This window comes from Erythrolamprus reginae, chromosome Z (assembly GCF_031021105.1).
Source record: "Erythrolamprus reginae isolate rEryReg1 chromosome Z, rEryReg1.hap1, whole genome shotgun sequence".
NCBI classification, from domain to species: Eukaryota; Metazoa; Chordata; class Lepidosauria; order Squamata; family Dipsadidae; genus Erythrolamprus; species Erythrolamprus reginae.
In genome coordinates, this window is record NC_091963.1 from 102,730,121 (window position 1) to 102,748,977 (window position 18,857).

General features: G+C 39.4%; 1 protein-coding gene across 1 annotated transcript in view; it reads left to right on the forward strand.

Moving 5' to 3' along the window:
- Positions 1-711: 711 nt before the first annotated feature.
- RUNDC3A (RUN domain containing 3A) overlaps positions 712-18,857 on the forward strand; it is a 28,313-nt gene continuing 10,167 nt past the window's right edge. The window contains exons 1-5 of the mRNA XM_070766819.1: positions 712-818; positions 6,614-6,729; positions 11,596-11,744; positions 16,126-16,211; positions 18,019-18,108. Coding sequence (XP_070622920.1) covers positions 712-818; positions 6,614-6,729; positions 11,596-11,744; positions 16,126-16,211; positions 18,019-18,108 — 548 coding nt within the window. The remainder of the gene's footprint in view (positions 819-6,613; positions 6,730-11,595; positions 11,745-16,125; positions 16,212-18,018; positions 18,109-18,857) is intronic.

The following is an 18,857-nucleotide window of genomic DNA, read 5'->3' on the forward strand; positions in this document are numbered from 1 at the left end:
ACTTTGTTATCGCACGGTTGTCAATTTTATCCCATGTGACTCCCTGCCAGGAGGGCAAAGTGTGGATTTATTCTTTGGTTTAACAACGTCAAGTGAGAAATATCTCAGTTTATGTTGATTTTAATCCTTATAAAATTGAGATTGTTTGCAGTGGAAACAGCAAACAAACCCAGCCAGCACAGTCCCCAAGCTAAGTGCAGGAGGCGTATGGCGGTAGAGCTCTGCGCACGGATGAAATGTCTGCACGAAATGCTGGAAAGCACGGACAAGGGAGGCGCCGCCTCTCCTCCTTCCCGTCCCTGGCTTCTCCGCCGGCGCCGACTGTTCCCATCCTCGGGCATCACGTCATTGGCGAAGGGGCTGGTTTCCTCTGTGGAGGAGGAGGAGGCGGAGGAGGACCCCGCTTTCCATCAGCACCAAGGAGAGCTCCTCCCGACCTTCCCTCCCCTGTCGCCATTCGTCCGGCTTTCGCTGCTCTTTTCGCCCCCGAACCTTCCAAGAAGGGGGCTGGAGCTAATTTGGGGAAGAGAGAGAGGAGGGCGATATTTCAGAGCCATCCGCTCTTGGGGGAGGTTGACCCAACGCCTTGTTTTCTGGGGGAAAATAGGGAGAAGAGGAAGGGGGAGGGGAGGGGGTGGGGAGGAGGAGGAAGAGGAGGAGGGAGAGGTAGCAGTGACACCATCAGGGCTATTGAGAGCATCTTTCCCCTGGATGGAATCACATTGTATCCGGTCCACTATGGCGCTGGGGTTGTCCTCCAAGAAAACCTCTTCCCGGAACATCTCAGTAGAAAGGAAAAATCTGATTACAGTCTGCAGGTAAGAGACTCTTTCATTGTGGGGGTAGGGGAGGGGGGTGGGAGCAGACTTGAATAAAAGAGTGCTCACTCTTAGGCATCTTCCCTAAGATAAAGGTGAGAGGAAGGTAAGATTAGTGGGCAAGTTGAAAATGAAAGGTGCCATTTATCAATATTTTAATCTTATGTTTAAGCATACCCTTTTAAAGAAACAGTCTGGAAATGGCTAAACTTACACAACATTTCACATACATTTCACACAGGTAGTATGAATATTCAGTGCTATGGGGGTAGAGGTAAAAAAAAAGTTAAAAGGCGAAAATACTATATTGAGTGGTGGAAAAGACAATCAGGAAGATTGGAATTCAAGACATCTAAGAAAGCAAAATAAGTTGGGCAGAGAGCAAATTGAGTTAAAAAAAAAGGTGGGACAAATAACAATGGTGGTGTAGAGTCCCAAGGCAGAAGATGGGCCACACTGTTCATCACTCCACCCAGCGTAATCAATGAACATGCTAATTGGGAATGATGTGAGGTTCCAATCCAGCACATCTTGCAGAATCAAGTTTCCAGCATATCAATTTATGGATTTCAAGCCCAAAGTAATTGTGATTTCCAGAAATGTATCCTTAATTAAATCAATACACTTGTAACAACCTAGGAGGTTTTCTCACATGGCCAGTACACTTAAGGAATATATCATACATTATATTGATCTTACCCTAATGTTAGCTATTTTCAGCCTTGAGACCCTTATTTCATTCACAACCTGATCAGTTAGCTGATATGGTTTCAGATGGGCAGCTGGAATTGTAGCTCCAGTGCAAGTTGGAAAATTCTGGGAGGCAAGAGAAAAGGCTATCTGTAATTCTTAGTTGTTATAGTGAATTGCTGCCCTTTATACTTGAGAATATCATAATTTGAATTCCAAGAAGGAGCAAAAAACAGGAAACAGAAAGTCTCAGGGAGCCCTTTCAATATTAGAATCCCTTTCATTCCTTCCCTTTCTTTTTCACAAGGAAAGGAAGATACTCTCTTGGAAACAATGTTGACAGAAGAATGCTATAGACATCCATTTAGGGAGATATGAGCTCTGGGAAGTGACATCACTGTAGAACTGTAGAAGGGACAGCAGGAGAAAAGGAGGACCAATGGGCAGCTGCTATGGCAACAATCTCCATTTTCCAACAAAGGCATTGAGGAAAAAGTAGAAGGACTACCTTTAGTTTGTAGTTTCCTCAACCTATATCAAAATAGCATTGTTAAAGCATGGAGAAGATGGTGCAGCTTTTGTTGGAAGATTTATGGTTTTATTGAAGTGAAATTGTTTAAAATAACAATAGAAAAAAAAGTTTGGCAAATAAAAGCAAAAGAGACAATGAGCCTCTTCTATTAGGATGAACTCATATATCTGACACCAGAGATTAGGTGACCTCTGCTTGTCTGTCAAAGTCAACTGCTCAGAAAGGCGAATAAATGTAGACAACCCTAGCTTGGAGCCAAACAAAGTTTCATGCCTCTTCCTTCCTGATCAGAATTGGATGGCCTGACACCTGCTACCTTTTATTCAATAAAATGGCCATGAGATTCTGTACTTTTTGTTTTTCCCAATGAAGTTAAGGAAGATGAATTCTTAACCTTAAGAGATTTATTTTTAGGATTGAATGGTTTTTAAAATCATAGTTATTCTTTTGTTTTTGGAAAGTTGGGTGCCAAGGAGAGAGAAGACAGTGAATGGGGAGCTAAAATGATGAGAACAGCTTTTTCTAGTATATTATCTTTCCAATATTTCCAGCCAGCACAATTCTTGATTAAAATATAAATCATAACCTATCTTTCCAAGACAAGCAAATATCAATAATCAGGACTTTTAAACTTAGGAGGAGGAAATAAACTCTGGTTGATAGATGTAAATCAATATTATTCACACTGTTTTTAAATACAAGTATTAATGGTTTCGACTAAAGGAGGGGTGGGAAATCTACAAGAAACATTTCTGTAGACAAGCTTCTTCTGCTATTCTCTTTTTCTTAATTTATATAGTGCTTACATAAATTAGAATGTAAACAGTAGGTAATCTTGAGTGATAAGATCCAAACATTATCAGCAAATATTTAAATTGGCCATAATCCCATTGAACTCAAATAAAACCATCTTCTAGCTAGTTATACCTAAGGTTAATCTTATGTATAACTCTCTTTATATATATGTGCATACGACAGACATACTTGATAACACAAATATCACAGAAAAAATATTGACATACAAAGTATACTTTGGGGAGGGGGGAGGCTTTGTGGAGAATCTCGAACATGTGCTAATTATTTTTTCCTTACCTTTGGGCATAGTTCCCTCTAAGCTGAGCAGTGAGCAATCGCTCACTTAAAAATCATCATCAACTCAGAGTTTTCCAAACCTGCCCAGAAGCCGAGAGGGAAAGAGTGAGAGGGAAGGAGAGAGAGAGGAAGAGAGGAAGAGAGAGAAACAGATAGAAAAAAGAGAGGAAGGAAAAGAGAAAGAAAAAGAATGGGAGTAAGGAAGAGAGAAAGAAAATCAAAATCTAGTTTGAAACTAGCTCAACTATTTAAGTGGCATTTTGATATTGATAGAGTTGCCCTATTATGAGCTCACTGTTATAGACACACAGTACAGTATTTTATTTTGAAATTCTCTGAGGCAAAACAGGGTGGGTTTTTTATTTGTTTGTTTGTTTGTTTGTTTGTTTATTATTTCTGTGCCGCCCAGTCCCAAAGGGACTGCCCCTCAGACACTATACTTTTCCGCCCACCCCCAAAAAAATTTAGAGGGAACACTGCCTTTGGGAGTCAATTTGTGAAAAGGCAGTTGCTTCATTTTTCACTGGGCTACATTTTGAATGCTGCATTAAGGATTGAGAAATTATTATACTGATTAACACTGTTCATCCTTCTCTTCATTTTACTTTTAAAAATAGGTGTATATGTTAAGAAACTTGATAAATACTCAAGTGATAACATTCAGCAACATTTTGAAACATACTGTCTGAGCAAATTCAGCCTAACCATTGAAGATAATTACAGTATTATCCTTCACCTACTTGAATATGGTAATAGTATATATTCTGGGTGCTTAGGAGTAGACAGATATCACTATCACTATTTCTCTAAGAACATCTAACTAGCTGCTATCTGAAAAATGAGAACATTGACTTTTAAAGAGAATTTTGTCAGATAATTTTGATGTTATTATTTTTAATCTTCAAGTAATTCACAGAATGTAGAGGTGTAGAGATGGATACAAATACTCATTGCTGTCTGGACTGTGCAAATCATTTCCCATCAGCCTGGGAAAAGATGCAGCTTCTTTAATAATAATAATAAAAAAATGATGTTTCACACGTGCTTCCATATAATGCAAAGCAGTTCATTTTAAAGGTTTAAACAGCTCTGTTGCTTTTCTTGAATCACTTAATTCCTATTTTCAATTAGCTTCAATTTCATGTTTTTATGGAATTTTCACAAATAGTTTTGCAGAGATTGAAGCCACATACCAGGTAGGAGATCATGAAAAGCCAATACAAAAATACAAAATGATTAAGTTGCAAAGGCTATGCAAAACAGGCAGAAAAGCAAATGGCAAGGGACATTCAGAATGGATTTAATGCCAAGTGTATTACAGGAAGCTAACCATCAGTAGATCAAGTAATCATTTATATTGTTTTATTTATTTTTTTAAATGAAGATTGAATGAAGAGTTTTGATTGATTGATTCTTATTAACTGCCAACTCCAATGGATTTTTCAGGCAAATTATTATACATATTTGCTCCTTTCAAGCTGTCCTGAACTAAAATGCATATGTATTAGATTTTAGCCAATTAGGAGATCAAGTTAGCAGCCAAACTGAATCCAAGGAATAATTGTAGTTTGAGAATCAAGATGAATGTTCAGCTGTCCAAAATACTTGGGATTATCAATTGATATTAGCCTTTATTACATTAGAACTGGCAAATTTCAAATGTATATTTAATGGCAAAATACATTATAGCATTATGAGTTCATCTTTGTTTTACAGAGATCGGGATTTTTCTGACATTCACATTATTTTGTGTGAACTTTTGATGAATAATCTACAACCTAAGTTTGATTTTCTAATTCATACTTGAATATCTGGTTAAGTAGCTGCAAGATTTGCTTACAGACTATAATGTTTAATTAATTACATAATACATTTAATGCTGTATAATATATGTAATTTGAGATGCAAACAGAAGCAAAATACAGCAAAATACAATATACTTTAATTATAACAATAGAAATTGTAAAATGTAGAACTGTGAAACACTGAATAATATCTATGTTTCTCAGGCTCATGAAAGCTGAGGAATTATTTATGTGAGCTATTTGTACAAACACTTCACTTTGCATTTAAAAGAGCTTACTTTCAACTTATGGAGAAGTAAAAATGATCTAACAGAATCCTAATTACTATCATTCAATGATATGGAAAAGTTTTCTAATTAGTGGAAAACTAGCCTGGAGCAGTGATTCATGCAGAGATGCTATTGGCAGCCTCTTCTGAGAATGAATACCGTAATTTTGTAAAGAGGGACCAATTCAATCACGGATACTACATTCTTACCCAGCATCTAGCAAAACTCAGAAGGAATTATGACCAGAGAAGTGAATCATACAGAAATGCAACAGCTACTCTCAGAAGCTATTTACAATTTAATTTGTATATGATATCAATCACCCAATATTAGTTTGCATCAGAGCACATAAGGAGTATTAATATACTTATTTTTGTGTAAATCTGGTTAGAGATACGGCTATAAGTCTCATCAGGTTTATGCCAGAAAGTTTTAAGTATTTCTTAATGCACTGCTGCTTAAAGTCATTAGTGGGTATAATCTGTTCGATAATTTCCCCAAAGCTGCTTAGAATAAAAATCTGTCATGCGTTTGTTCACTTGCTTGCTTAATAACCACATTATTGAAACATAATATGTTTGCAAGAAACTTAGTAATGAAAAATGTATATCAGAACATGTTTGTTTGTTTGTTTGTTTGTTTAATTAGATTTTTATACCGCCCTTCGCCTGGGACTCAGGGCAGCTCACAGTAGACATTTGAATGATCATTGCTATGTTTGTTCCAAATAAGGATGTGTAAAAGTTGCGTTAATCCAAATTGCCCTCATTTTACAGGAGGAGAAACCAAGAAGCAGATAAATATAAGAAAGCTTAGCTTGGTCATCTGTTAAGGATAAATTATTCCAGTTTGAGAAGGGATGAATTCTATTGGCCCATGGATCTTTATTCCTGACACCTCATGTGCTTATATGGGTCAAGTTATCTTTTTTACTAATTTGAATACTGTACTTTTATTCCCAGGATCCTCAATAAGAAGTCCCAAGCTCCCCATTTGCTAAATAGCAGGATTTTTTATGATCAGTGATGAAGGTAGATATATTTTTTTAATGCAAAGCCTACATTTCATCACAGAATTCTGATGGTAGAAGACATGGCTGATGCTCATTTACAGTACCAGGTTTTGCAAGGAAGGCAAAAAATGTATTTGCTGAGCAAAGAACATGGGAGCAACAGGCTATAGTGCGTGTCGGAAGCTACCTCGCTGAGGGTGAGCCCATGCTTTCTGCTGTTACTTTATGAGCAAAGGTTCAGTCCATTGTGGAAAAGGAAGAACTTTGTCATGCTCCTATTTTACAAAGAATTAGAAAAGCTGTATCTGGTGATTTGGCTTCCTTTTTTCCTTTTGATTCTGTTTAAAAAGAATTTCTGTTTAAATTCTGTTTTTCTTTTTTTCATTCAATTGTAGATTCTCTGTGAAGACTTTATTGGAAAAATATACGATAGAACCCATTGATGACTCCTCTGAAGAGTTCGTCAACTTTGCTGCAATTTTAGAGCATATACTCAGCCATCGTTTCAAAGGGGACCATGGTAGGTCTAATAAACCTTCATCTTGTGGATGAAGAGGATGGTGGTGATGGTGATAATCTGCATCACTTACAAATTTTATATGTGGAGCTAAGCAAAAACTGCCAAGCTCACGCATGGCTGCTTAGGCTATGCATGACTGACGGCTGCAAATTGTTGAGGTATAATAGAGGAATCCCCTTTTAGATTCCTTATGTATCCAATGTAAGATTGGATACAAAAAGAAAAATAAACATCGTATAGAATAGAATCATAGAACGGAAATTTTAATTTCCATTCTGATGTCAATATATCCAAACTGAAATGTCCAAGACTGAATTTAAATACCTTTAATATATAATGGTTTGATAAAACAGTGGTTGATCTTCATATTCCTCATTATAACCCAGCATACAGTAGAAACGGGGGATATCTCCCAGTGTAATATATATATTTTACCCTTCTGATTGGTAAGCAGCTAAATCTGTTTGCTTCAGGGTCACTCTTATCAATCCAATTTGTAGAAGAAATCAGAATTATTGCTTTTTTAAAGACTAAAGAAATTATGTTAAGAGATGATCATTGTCAAGAAATAAACATTGAATCGGATGGATGGATGAAAGGAAGGGTTTAAATATATATATATTTAAACCCTTCTGAATCAAACCAACGATTAAATCAATTCATAGCTCTGTGTCACATATGCCCAAGACTGGACACACACATATATATAGAGCTGGAGGGATCAAGGTCTGGTGGCTCAACTGCTAATTCTCTGCCTTACAAGGCAGAGGCTGCCAGATCGAATCCCAGTAAGGAAGGGTGTAGCTAGCTGATGAGGCCAGAACAAGGCCAAAATGGTACCATCCTAGTCTCCCTTAATTTTAAAAATTCAGCTAAAAACATTTGATACATACATACATACATACATACATACATACATACATACATACATACATACATATTGATTACCATTAGGAGCAACCAGGAAATTTTAGAACTTCAACAAGTATTTTAGAGCCCAAACAAACAGGCTATTTGTGTTGTCTTCCCAGGACACAAATCTTTGAATAAGATGCTGAACTAGAAAATGAAAGGGTAAAATTTTGTATCCCTGCAGGCATGAAAGCTGATTGGGTAACTGTATATACTTTGTCCTGAATTGTTCAAAATAAAGGCAGGATATACATACTTACATGCAAATAAAAACAAATATTTTTATTTATTTTTAAAGAACTAAAACTGTTCTGTAGACTTCTTTTTGCAAAAGGCAGTTGATGGTGGGAGTCCAGGAAAAGTGAGAAAAGGATATGTCTGGGTGAAAGTTAGCACCTGCCTTGTCCTTTTTCTCTTCCCTGGATCTTCCAAGATATGACAGGCAGTATCCGGTATAATAATGGATGTGGGACTGACCGTGTTTTCTGATGCAATTTCAAAACCCTCCTTCTAAATAATATCTGATATATAATTAGAATTAAGTACATCTGGTTATGACATTCATACAGAATTCCACTCCATTCACCCCAATTTTTTATGATACCATATATCTGCTGTATTTGTTTAGCAAGCAATGGAATTGTTTTGTGACTCCTGTTGTAGCCGATAGCTATATTTCAATACACCCTGAGATCTACAATTAGAGAGAGAGAGAGACCTTTTTTTTGTGAACTTCGATAAAGATACTTAGTTAATATTGGTCATTGATTTGACTAGATCTAAAAAGTTTTAATACACTGAGGTCTGTTGTAAATAAAGTGCCTCTCATCCAGGATTTACTCCTGGATGAGGAGGCCGACCTGGCATGTGTGACTGAGACCTGGCTGGGCCCAGAGGGAGGAGTTCCTCTCTCTGAAATGTGCCCAGATGGGTTTCAGGTATGGTGCCAGCCACGACCCCAGGGAAGGGGAGGAGGAGTGGCCATTATAGCCAAGAAGACCTTCAGCCTACGCAGGCTTGCTGCTCTTGAGATTGCGGGTTGTGAAATTGGATCTAGGGGTTCAGGTGGGCTTGTTGCTCATGCACCTGCCTCCCAGCTGCATGTCAATAGCTCTGACTATGCTGCTCGAGGAGGTAGCCGAGTTGGCAGTGGAGTTCCCCAAGGTTATTGTCTTGGGGGACTTTAATCTGCCGTCACTCAGCGAATACTCTGGGTTGGGGCAGGAATTCATGGCCACCATGGCAGCCATGGACTTGACCCAAGTAGTTCAGAGTCCGACTCGTGAGGGGGGCACACTCCAGACATGGTATTCTTCTCAGAGCAGTTGAGCAATGATCTGAGATTAAGGGGTTTAGATATCTTGCCTTTGCATTGGTCAGATCATTTTCTGCTATGGCTTGATTTTAAGGCTCCACTCCTTCCCCGCAGGGAGGCAGGGCCGACTAGGTGGTTCCACTCCAGGCACCTGATGGACTCAGAGAGCTTTCAGAGAGCGCTTGGGGGTTTTCCAGATTTGCTCACCATTCAGCAGAGTCCCTTGCTGCAGCCTGGAATACGGCAGCAGCAGGGGCCCCTGACTATTGTCCGGTCTCCAACCTCCTCTTTATGGGGAAGGTTGTCAAAAAGGTGGTGTCCAATGGTCCTTGGATGAAGCTGATTATCTATGCCCTCAACAATCAGGATTCAGGCCTGGCTACTGCACAGAAACTGCTTTGGTCACACTGATGGATGATCTCTGGTAGGCCCAGGATAGGGGTTTATCCTCTATCCTGGTGCTTCTTGACCTCTCAGTGGCTTTCGATACCATCAAATATGGTATTCGTCGGCACCGGCTGAAAGGGTTGGGAGTGAGAGGCACCGTTTTGGTTGGTTGCAGTCAGTGTTAGCAGGGGGTCAGAGCTTGACTCCTAGGTCCCTCTATTGTGGGATTCCTCAAGGGTAGGTCCTCTCCCCACTGCTATTTAATATCTACATGAAACCACTGGGTGAGATCATCTGGGGCACAGGGTGAGTTACCATCAGTATGCTGATGATATTCAGCTATACATCTCCACCCTGTGTCCACTCAGTGAAGCAGTGGAAGTGATGTGCCGGCATCTGGAGGCTCTTAGGGTGTTAAAAGGCTCAGACTCAACCCTGACAAGATGGAGTGGCTATGGGTTCTGCCTCCTGAGGACTCTTTCATCTGTCCATCAATTACTCTGAGGGGGGAAACTTCTGACCCATTCAGAGAGGGTCCGCAACTTGGGCATTCTCCTCGATCCACAGCTTACTTTGGACCATCATCTTTCAGCTGTAGTGAGGGGGGCATTCACCCAGGTTCGCCTAGTGTACCAGTTGCGGTCCTATCTGGACAGCGAGTCTCTACTCACAGTCACTCATGCCGTTATCACCACAAGGCTCAACCACTGCAATACTCTTTACATGGGGCTACTTTTGAAGAGTGTTCGGAAACTTCAAATCATGCAAAATGCAGCTGCACGAGTGGTCATGGGCTTCCCCAGACATGCCCATGTTTCTTCAACACTCCGCAGACTGCATTGGTTTCCAGACACAATTCAAAGTGTTGGCAATAATCTATAAAGCCCTACATGGCATTGGGCCAGATTACTTGTTGGACCTGCCATATGAATCTCAGCAACCGGTTAGGTCCCACAGAGTTGGCCTTCTTCAGGTCCCGTCAACTAGACAATGTCATTTGGTGGGGCCAAGAGAAAGAGCCTTCTCTGTGGGGGCTCTGGCCTTCTGGAATCAGCTCCCCCCAGAAATTTGCACTGCCCCCACCCTCCTCATATTTTGCAAGAGACTTAAGACTCACTTATGTCTCCAGGCTTGAGGCAATTAGGTCTTAGCCCCCTGACCAATATATGTGATGTAGGACTGTGATTTGAATCTGTTTGCTTGATTTTTAATATATCGGGATTTTAGGTTATGTAGTTTTATTTAATTAGATTTGTCTTTGTATTTACTGTTTTATATTATATGCTGGGAACCATCCCGAGTCCTCAGAGAGGGCCGGCATACAAATCTAATAAATAAATGAAGAAGCAATGTATATTCAGTGATACCTCATCTTACGAACTTAATTGGTTCCAGGACGAGGTTTGTAAGGTGAAAAGTTTGTAAGACGAAACAATATTTCCCATAGGAATCAATGGAAAAGCGATTAATGCGTGCAAGCCCAAAACTCACTCCTTTTGCCAGCTGAAGTGCCCATTTTTGCGCTGCTGGGATTTCCCTGAGGCTCCCCTCCATGGGAAACCCCACCTCCAGACTTCTGTGTTTTTGTGATGCTGCAGGGGAATCCCAGCAGGGGAATCCCAGCAGCGCAAAAACGGGCGCTTTGCTGGCAATGGAAATCCGGAGGTGGGATTTCCCAGCGAGGGGAATCTCAGCAAAATTGCAGCATCGCAAAAACACGGAAGTCCTCGAAACCTCACCTCCGGACTTCCGTGTTTTTGTGATGCTGCGATTTCACTGAGGCTCCCCTCACTGGGAAACCCCACCTCTGAACTTCTGTTGCCAGTGAAGCGCCCATTTTTGCACTGCTGGGATTCCCCTGCAGCATCACAAAAACACGGAAGTCTGGAGGTGGTGTTTCCCATGGAGGGGAGCCTCAGGGAAATCCCAGCAGCGCAAAAACGGGCGCTTCGCTGGCAACAGAAGTCCAGAGGTGGGGCATCCCAGTGGCGGCGGCTTGTGTTTGTAAGGTGAAAATAGTTTGGAAGAAGAGGCAAAAAAATCTTAAACCCCGGGTTTGTATCTCAAAAAGTTTGTATGACGAGGGGTTTGTAAGACAAGGTATCACTGTACATAGATATGTTAATATGCGTCTTTTATAGATGTAAGATTAGACTCCTTAGCAAGTATCAGCTAATAGACAGCCATTCATTATTGACCAGTATTGTCTGCACTACACTACAAGTCTTTCCCCTCCTTCCCTCCCTGCTTCCTCCTAGGTCCTGCCAGTTGGTTTAGCTCTGACGGACAACGAGGCTTCTGGGATTACATCCGCCTGGCATGCAACAAAGTCCCAAATAACTGCGTCAGTAGTATTGAAAACATGGAAAACATAAGCTCCTCCAGAGCTAAGGTCAGAAGATCTCAGGGACTGAGGGAAGCCCTGTTGGGCCGACTCTGCCCTTACATATAGCTAAGTGGCCACTTCAGGCAATAGATGCTGGGGGCTGTGAATAACGGCCAGGTGTATGAAGACAGAGTTGTTCATGCTGTACAGCCTGCTCTACCTCCTAACACATTGCCTTTTGATACTGTGGAGGTTGCTAGCCAGTTGCCAGTTTATTTCTATATGTGAGATGGTGTTGAAAAGCATCCTGACTTTTACCTCACTTGACAAAATTATTTGGGCTTGCCCTTAATCCAGTTACCTTCCCTGCAGCTGTGCATCTGATTATATGTGCAAATAGCAGAAGCAGGAAGAAAAATAATAATAATAAGGGTTTTAAAAATGGTTTTTAAAAACTCAATCATTTATTTATGCTGTGTTGCTCCAGGATGTAGAAAAATTTGGTCATCAATATTGTTGATATACATTGTGTTTCACAAAATTGAAAGAACGACTGTACATGGTTAATGGAAATACTTGAACATAAAAAGTTTAATTTATTTCTAAAGTTGGACACATTATCTTCTTTTGTGTTATGTTTGATATTAGTCCTACCAAGTGGTGAAATCCAATATTTTTTACTACTGGTTCTGGCGGGGGTGGCTTGTTAGTATGGTGTGGCTTGGTAGGTGTGGCAGGATACTGCAAAATCTCTATTCCCAACCCACTCCAAGGGAAGGATATTGCAAAATCTCCAATCCCACCGAACTCTGGGGCCAGTCAGAGGTTGTTATTTGCCAGTTCTCCAAACTACTCAAAATTTCCGCTACATGTTCTCCAGAACCTGTCAGAACCTGCTGGATTTCACCCCTGGTCCTACCTTTCTAAATCATTTGACAATGTTCAGTTTGAGGTGGTTTTCTGTCTGAGACATAGCTATAATCAAGCATTTAGAAAGGAAATCTGTTGTCCACAGTATTTGATATACCTGCATTTGATGTGAATCTGCATTATAGGATAAAGATAGCTGGGAAGAATCTTTTAAAAACAGGTAAAAATCAGGACAATGGGGTTTTGTCTTTAATTAATTTGGACCTGTTCTGCTTCCCAATGGATGACTTATGGAAAGCTTTTATCTCTTATTTATTTAATTTTCAACCACATTTATTTGATGCTCACTATTATTACTAAATGCAAACTTCACTGGTTGAATTGCTCACCCATGATTACCAATCAAGTTAAAGATTGAGAGTTAAGTAGCTCACTTTTCAAATCAAAGAGAGATAACATTTTATTTTTTATTAATTTTAATAACCCATTGCTTTATTTGACTGTCTGTTATGTCTACCAGTGACTTATCAATTACCTTTGAGTTTATTCAAGTGAGTTTCCTGAATTTATGTATGTTTCTGTTGGCTATTTGTGGCCAACAGAAGCACCACTTTGTGTGAATTATCTCCCCCTTTTGAAAGTTATGGCTTCAGATTCCCATGACACACATTGCATCTGGAAACAGGGAGGTAGTGAGCAGCATCTTTTTTGAGAATAATATCTATACTTTGGATTAACTATTTTTTATGCTATTGAGAACTGATGAAGAATCTGCTTCCAGTCAAGGCAGAAATAATAAGGCAAAAATTAGTTCCTTGTATGGGTTCTTTGTCATTTATATTTATTTATGGCAGAGCTGCAATGTCCTGTTGTAAGAAAACAGACATAAAAGATGAAGGCCTAAATGTTGTGTCATAATTGAGATTTCTGCCCAGAGCATCCTCCAGGACGGCACACTGACAATCATAAAGATATGCTGGGAGGTAGGAAAAGTCAACATGATGATTGTCATCCCATACCCTTGATCAAAATACCACAAGGCCTTAATTGTGCAGCATCCATCTTGTGGGTGTTTTTACTATTGTTGATATACACATAAATACCACTCCCCACTCCCACAATAGCTTTGGGTTTTAAAAAAATGGGATAAATTGAGTACCTTTGTCCCTTCCTTAGCCAACACTAAAGTGTGAGGAGAGAACAGAACAGAACAGACTAGGATAGGATAGGATAGCATAGCATAGCATAGCATAGAATAGAATAGAATAGAATAGAATTCTTTATTGGTCATTGGACACACAAATAATTTATCATTGGTGCATATACTCTCATTGTACATAAAAGAAAAGATACATTTGTCTAGAATCATGAGGTACAACACCATGTAATGATTGTCATAGGGGTCAAGTAAGCAATGAGGAAACAATATTAATAAAAATCGTAAGATACAAGCAACAAGTTACAGTCATATGTCATATATTGTTCACTATTGTTGTGAGCCGCCCCGAGTCTTCGAAGAGGGGCAGCATACAAATCTAATAAATTATTATTATTATTATTATTATTATTATTACTATTATTATTAAATTATATAGTCATACAGTCATACAGTCATACAGTCATACAGTCATACCGTCATACCGTCATACAGTCACGCCGTCATACAGTCATACAGTCATAAGTGGGAGGAGCTAGGTGATAGGAATGATACTGTAAAAATGTTGGCTCTACTGCAACTCAAGAAAAGAAAGATAAAAGGGCCTATTTGTATGTTGCAGAGCCTCCTGGCCCCACATATCAGGCATAATATGTGGGAAGAGAACAAAAGGCTCACTACAAGCTTTTGAAAATTACTAGATCAAGAAAGAGGAATCCATTTGTTCTCTTTTCCTACACTTCCTGCTAAAACAGTAGTTGGCTGAGAGTCTCTTCTCTCCCCACCAGCCACCACCCCGCCTTATTTCTGAGTGGGCATTCCTTCTCTTCTTCGTTTTTCCAAAGCTTTTAGCTTAAAGGGAGTTAATTCTATGAAACCAAATTCCAGAGGGAGAGAGAGGCCAGAGGCCAGCTGGCTCCATTGTGCAGTCAGCCTGAATACCAGCATTCTGGGGAATTGATGGGGGGGGGGGGCATAGCTTTCTGAAATTTCTTTCTGTGGACTGCAGGTCCATTTGAGAAAAATCTGGGTGGGAGGAGGAGAAATAGAGAAGAGGAGAACTTATTGCCTTAAATATAACTTGTCAGAAAGTCAGTGCTATAAAAAGTTACAACTATTTATGACAACTGGGACCAAAATTACTCTGCCAAGCAAAATTACTTTGCCATCCTTTTTTTAAAAAAAAATTATCCGCAACTTTACGCCTTTGAATGGCTTCTCTTCTTTCTCTGCTTCAAAAATAGTCTGCCTACCCTCCCCGGGCTAATACAGTGTTCCCTCGATTTTCGCGGGGGATGCATTCCAAGACCGCCCGCGAAAGTCGAATTTCCGCAAAGTAGAGATGCGGAAGTAAATACACTATTTTTGGCTATGAACAGTATCATAAGCCTTCCCTTAACACTTTAAACCACTAAATTACAATTTCCCATTCTCTTAGCAACTATTTAGATTATTACTCACCGTTTATTTATTAAAGCTTATTAAAAAAAAATATTTATTAAAGGCGGACAAAAGTTTGGTGATGACATATGACGCCATCGGGCAGGGAAAAACGTGATATCGGGTAAAAAAACCACAAAGTATTTTTTAATTAATATTTTTGAAAAACCGTGGTAGACTTTTCGCGAAGTTCGAACCCGCGAAAATCGAGGGAACACTCTATTCCCCTTCATTTCTTCACCCGAAGCACAGCTGATGAGCTCCTGAGCTCCTTAGCTGTGTTTCAGGCTGAATCCCATTACGGATGTGTGTGCGTACCAAGCCGGCTTATGCAAAACATTGCAATGCGAACTAGTGGTGAAGGTAAGTACAACCCACCCCTGAAGATAGTCATTGAGTGAATTGTGCCCAATTTTATGACCACTTTTGCTGTGAATGTTAAAGCAATCTAGCTTCCACTATTGACATTGTTGGCCAGTCTCCACCTACTGGGAATGTTGTAAATGGCAATCACATGACTTCAGGACATTGATACCAGTAAGTAAGTGGGTGTGGGTGTAAGTTGCCAAATGTCCAAATTTTGATCATGTGACTATGTGGATGCATGAGGATTGATTGTAATTCACATCTTTCAGTACCGTCGTAACTTTCAATAGCCATTAAACAAATGGTCATAAGTTGAAGACTATACATAAGTCAAAAACTTTGGAGAGGGTGAGACATACTGACTTTAAAAAGGTATTTATTAGGAAAACAGCAGTGGTTTAAGTTATTTAATGTCACAATGGGAACCTTCACTTGGCTATCATCCAGCTTTCCTTAGATTTTTCCTAGCTATCTTTACTTCATGTACAGATTCAGGTTGAACTAGTTATAAATCTTTTTCACCATTGGTCAGAATCTTGTGTTGAGTTAGTCCCTGTATATTTACAATGAACAATTTTTGTAGTGCTGCTTGTTCTAGCAAATTTTCTGTTTTAGGGCCGGGCATGGATTCGTGTGGCTCTGATGGAGAAGCGCATGTCTGAGTATATTGCAACAGCACTTCGGGATACTAGAACAACCAGGTAAGAATACCTGTGCTTCCACCAAATACCTGTGCCTCCCTGTGCCCCCCTCCTTCTGGCATGCGAACTAAAAAAAGTTTGCCATCACTGGCTTAGAGCATGAGTGTCAAACGTCTTGTCTTGTCATGCGATGTCACATCATGTACCATGACATCTTTTTGCCATTGTGGAACTGGGGTAGGCTTGTTTAGTAGTACCTTGATCTTGTCTGGTGGGAATAGATTTGAGGAGGCCAATAAGCCTATAAACCCCTCTTGGTATCTTTCAAACTCCTACTTAATCTTTGATGTTTTTAGTTTTAATTGTAGATGGTAGGCTAAAGAGGAAAACATCTGCATTTGGCTTAATTTTTAAGTATGTGTCTGGAAACCCAAATTGTCCCCATCTGGTTTAAAAAAATAAATAAAGTAGTATTCTTTGTGTAGGTCAAAGGTCATGTGGTTGGGCAAGCCCAGATATGACAAAAAGACACATGGATGTTCAGTTCACGTCATGCTATTAGCATAAGTTAGCATGGGCTTTGCTCAGGCCTTGCAATCAAGGAGCCATGGGTAGGCCTGGAAAATTCAAGTCTGGGGCAAGATGCTCCAGGATGTACAGGCTGGTTCCATCAAAACACATTCTTTACCTGATGCCAAGACTCTCCTGTAAACTCCCTAAAGTTCCGTCCTTACACCTGAAACAATATGCTTACAAGTTACTTCATGATGTAAAACTGCACATGTGCACAGCCAAAGTTGGATAGAGGTAACAGTTCATTATAAGAGAGTGGCTGGAAAATAAAGTGATTCTTCTGATTCTTCTCCTTTCACTCACTCCTACATGGTCTTTGTCTATCTTTGAACCCTTCACAACTCTTCAATGCTGTGGCAAGTAGACCAAGTTAAGAAGTGCCCAATTATCCAGAAAAAGAACTAAGTAAGCAATTGTCCAGAAAAAGAACTAAGCAAGAGAGGTCAGAAGTTTTCTGTGAAAAGAAGGGTGGAGGCAATGGCAGGCATCATTTCAATAAATTAATATTTTATAGCTTTGACATGGGGTGACATAGAAACATAGAAACATAGAAGACTGACGGCAGAAAAAGACCTCATGGTCCATCTAGTCTGCCCTTATACTATTTCCTGTGTTTTATCTTAGGATGGATATATGTTTATCCCGGGCATGTTTAAATTCAGTGACCTTATACTATCTGTTTATTTGCATTGTGTGTAGTCCTTTCAAACATAAAAAACCAAAATAGGTACATTTAGATACTTCTTCCTCTCTAATGGAGAAGTATGTGAATGCACCTATTTTTGTTTTTTTCCATGCTTGTAATGCAGATATTCTTCAACTTACAACAGTTCATTTAATGACCTCTCAAAATTACAACGGCACTGAAAAAAGTGACTTATGTCCATTTTTCATACACAACTATTGCACATACCATACTTACATGATCAAAATTCAGATGCTTTGGCAACTGACTCAACTTTATGATGGTTGCAGAGTCCTGGGATCATGTGGACCCCTTTTTGCAAACCTCTGATAAGCAAAGTCAATGGGGAAGACATGTTTACTTAACAACCTTGTTGCTAATTTAGCTACAATAATGACTTATTTAACCTCTGAGACAAGTAAGATCATAAAATTGGCCAAAATTCACTTAACATCCGTCACACTTAGCAGCAGACATTTTGGGCTCAGATATGGTTATAAATTGAGGACTACATGTAATAGCATGGTGGGAGATATGGGATAACAACTCCCATATCTTTTCCCACATTTATCCCTATATATCTCTCTTTCCTTACTTCTCTCTCTGTAGAAGATTTTATGATGATGGAGCAATAATGCTGCGAGAAGAATCGACTGTCCTTACAGGAATGCTGATTGGTCTCAGTGCTATAGACTTCAGGTACACTGATGCCCTTAAAAATAAACATTTTTGTCTAGATAAGCAATGTTACTTTGGGTAAACATTATATTTTCCATGAGATATCTGTTGAATGAACTACTTTTTATTGCCTTTGCACATAAAATCAAATAAACAATACTTCATTTATTTATTTATTGTGTCACATACGTATTTGTAATAAACATAGATATAAGATTGTTTATATATATAAGATGGGTACTGAAAAGAGGGAACAATTGGAAAGGGACGGTAGGGTAAAATTTTGGGAGTTTGGTGATAAAATCATAGAGTCAGGTAGTGAGTTCCAGACATTAACCACTTTGTTGCTAAAGTTGTATTTTCTACAGTCAAGTTTGGGGTAGTTCACTTTGAGTTTGTATCTGTTGTGTGCTTGTGTATTATTATGGTTGAAGCTGAAGTAGTCGTTGACAGGTAGGACATTGTAGCAGATAATTTTATGAGTTCTATGAGTTTTATGAGTTATGACTTCACAGAAATTTGACTTTCGTGGGCGGTCTCGGAACGCGAAAATCGAGGGAACACTGTATAGCTTTTCCCACCTCCTCTGCGAGTTTCATGGTTGGACCAGAATACAAGGTAGTTTCTTGCTGTGATGTCACAGCCATGTTTTGCAGACAAAATAATGTCAAGAGTGTTAGTGTTTAGTTGGAGGAGGAATTCAGGCATTAGTATTAGTATGTGTGTTCTTGAACTGTTTTTTAAAGACTTAAATGGGATTTTAGAAATTG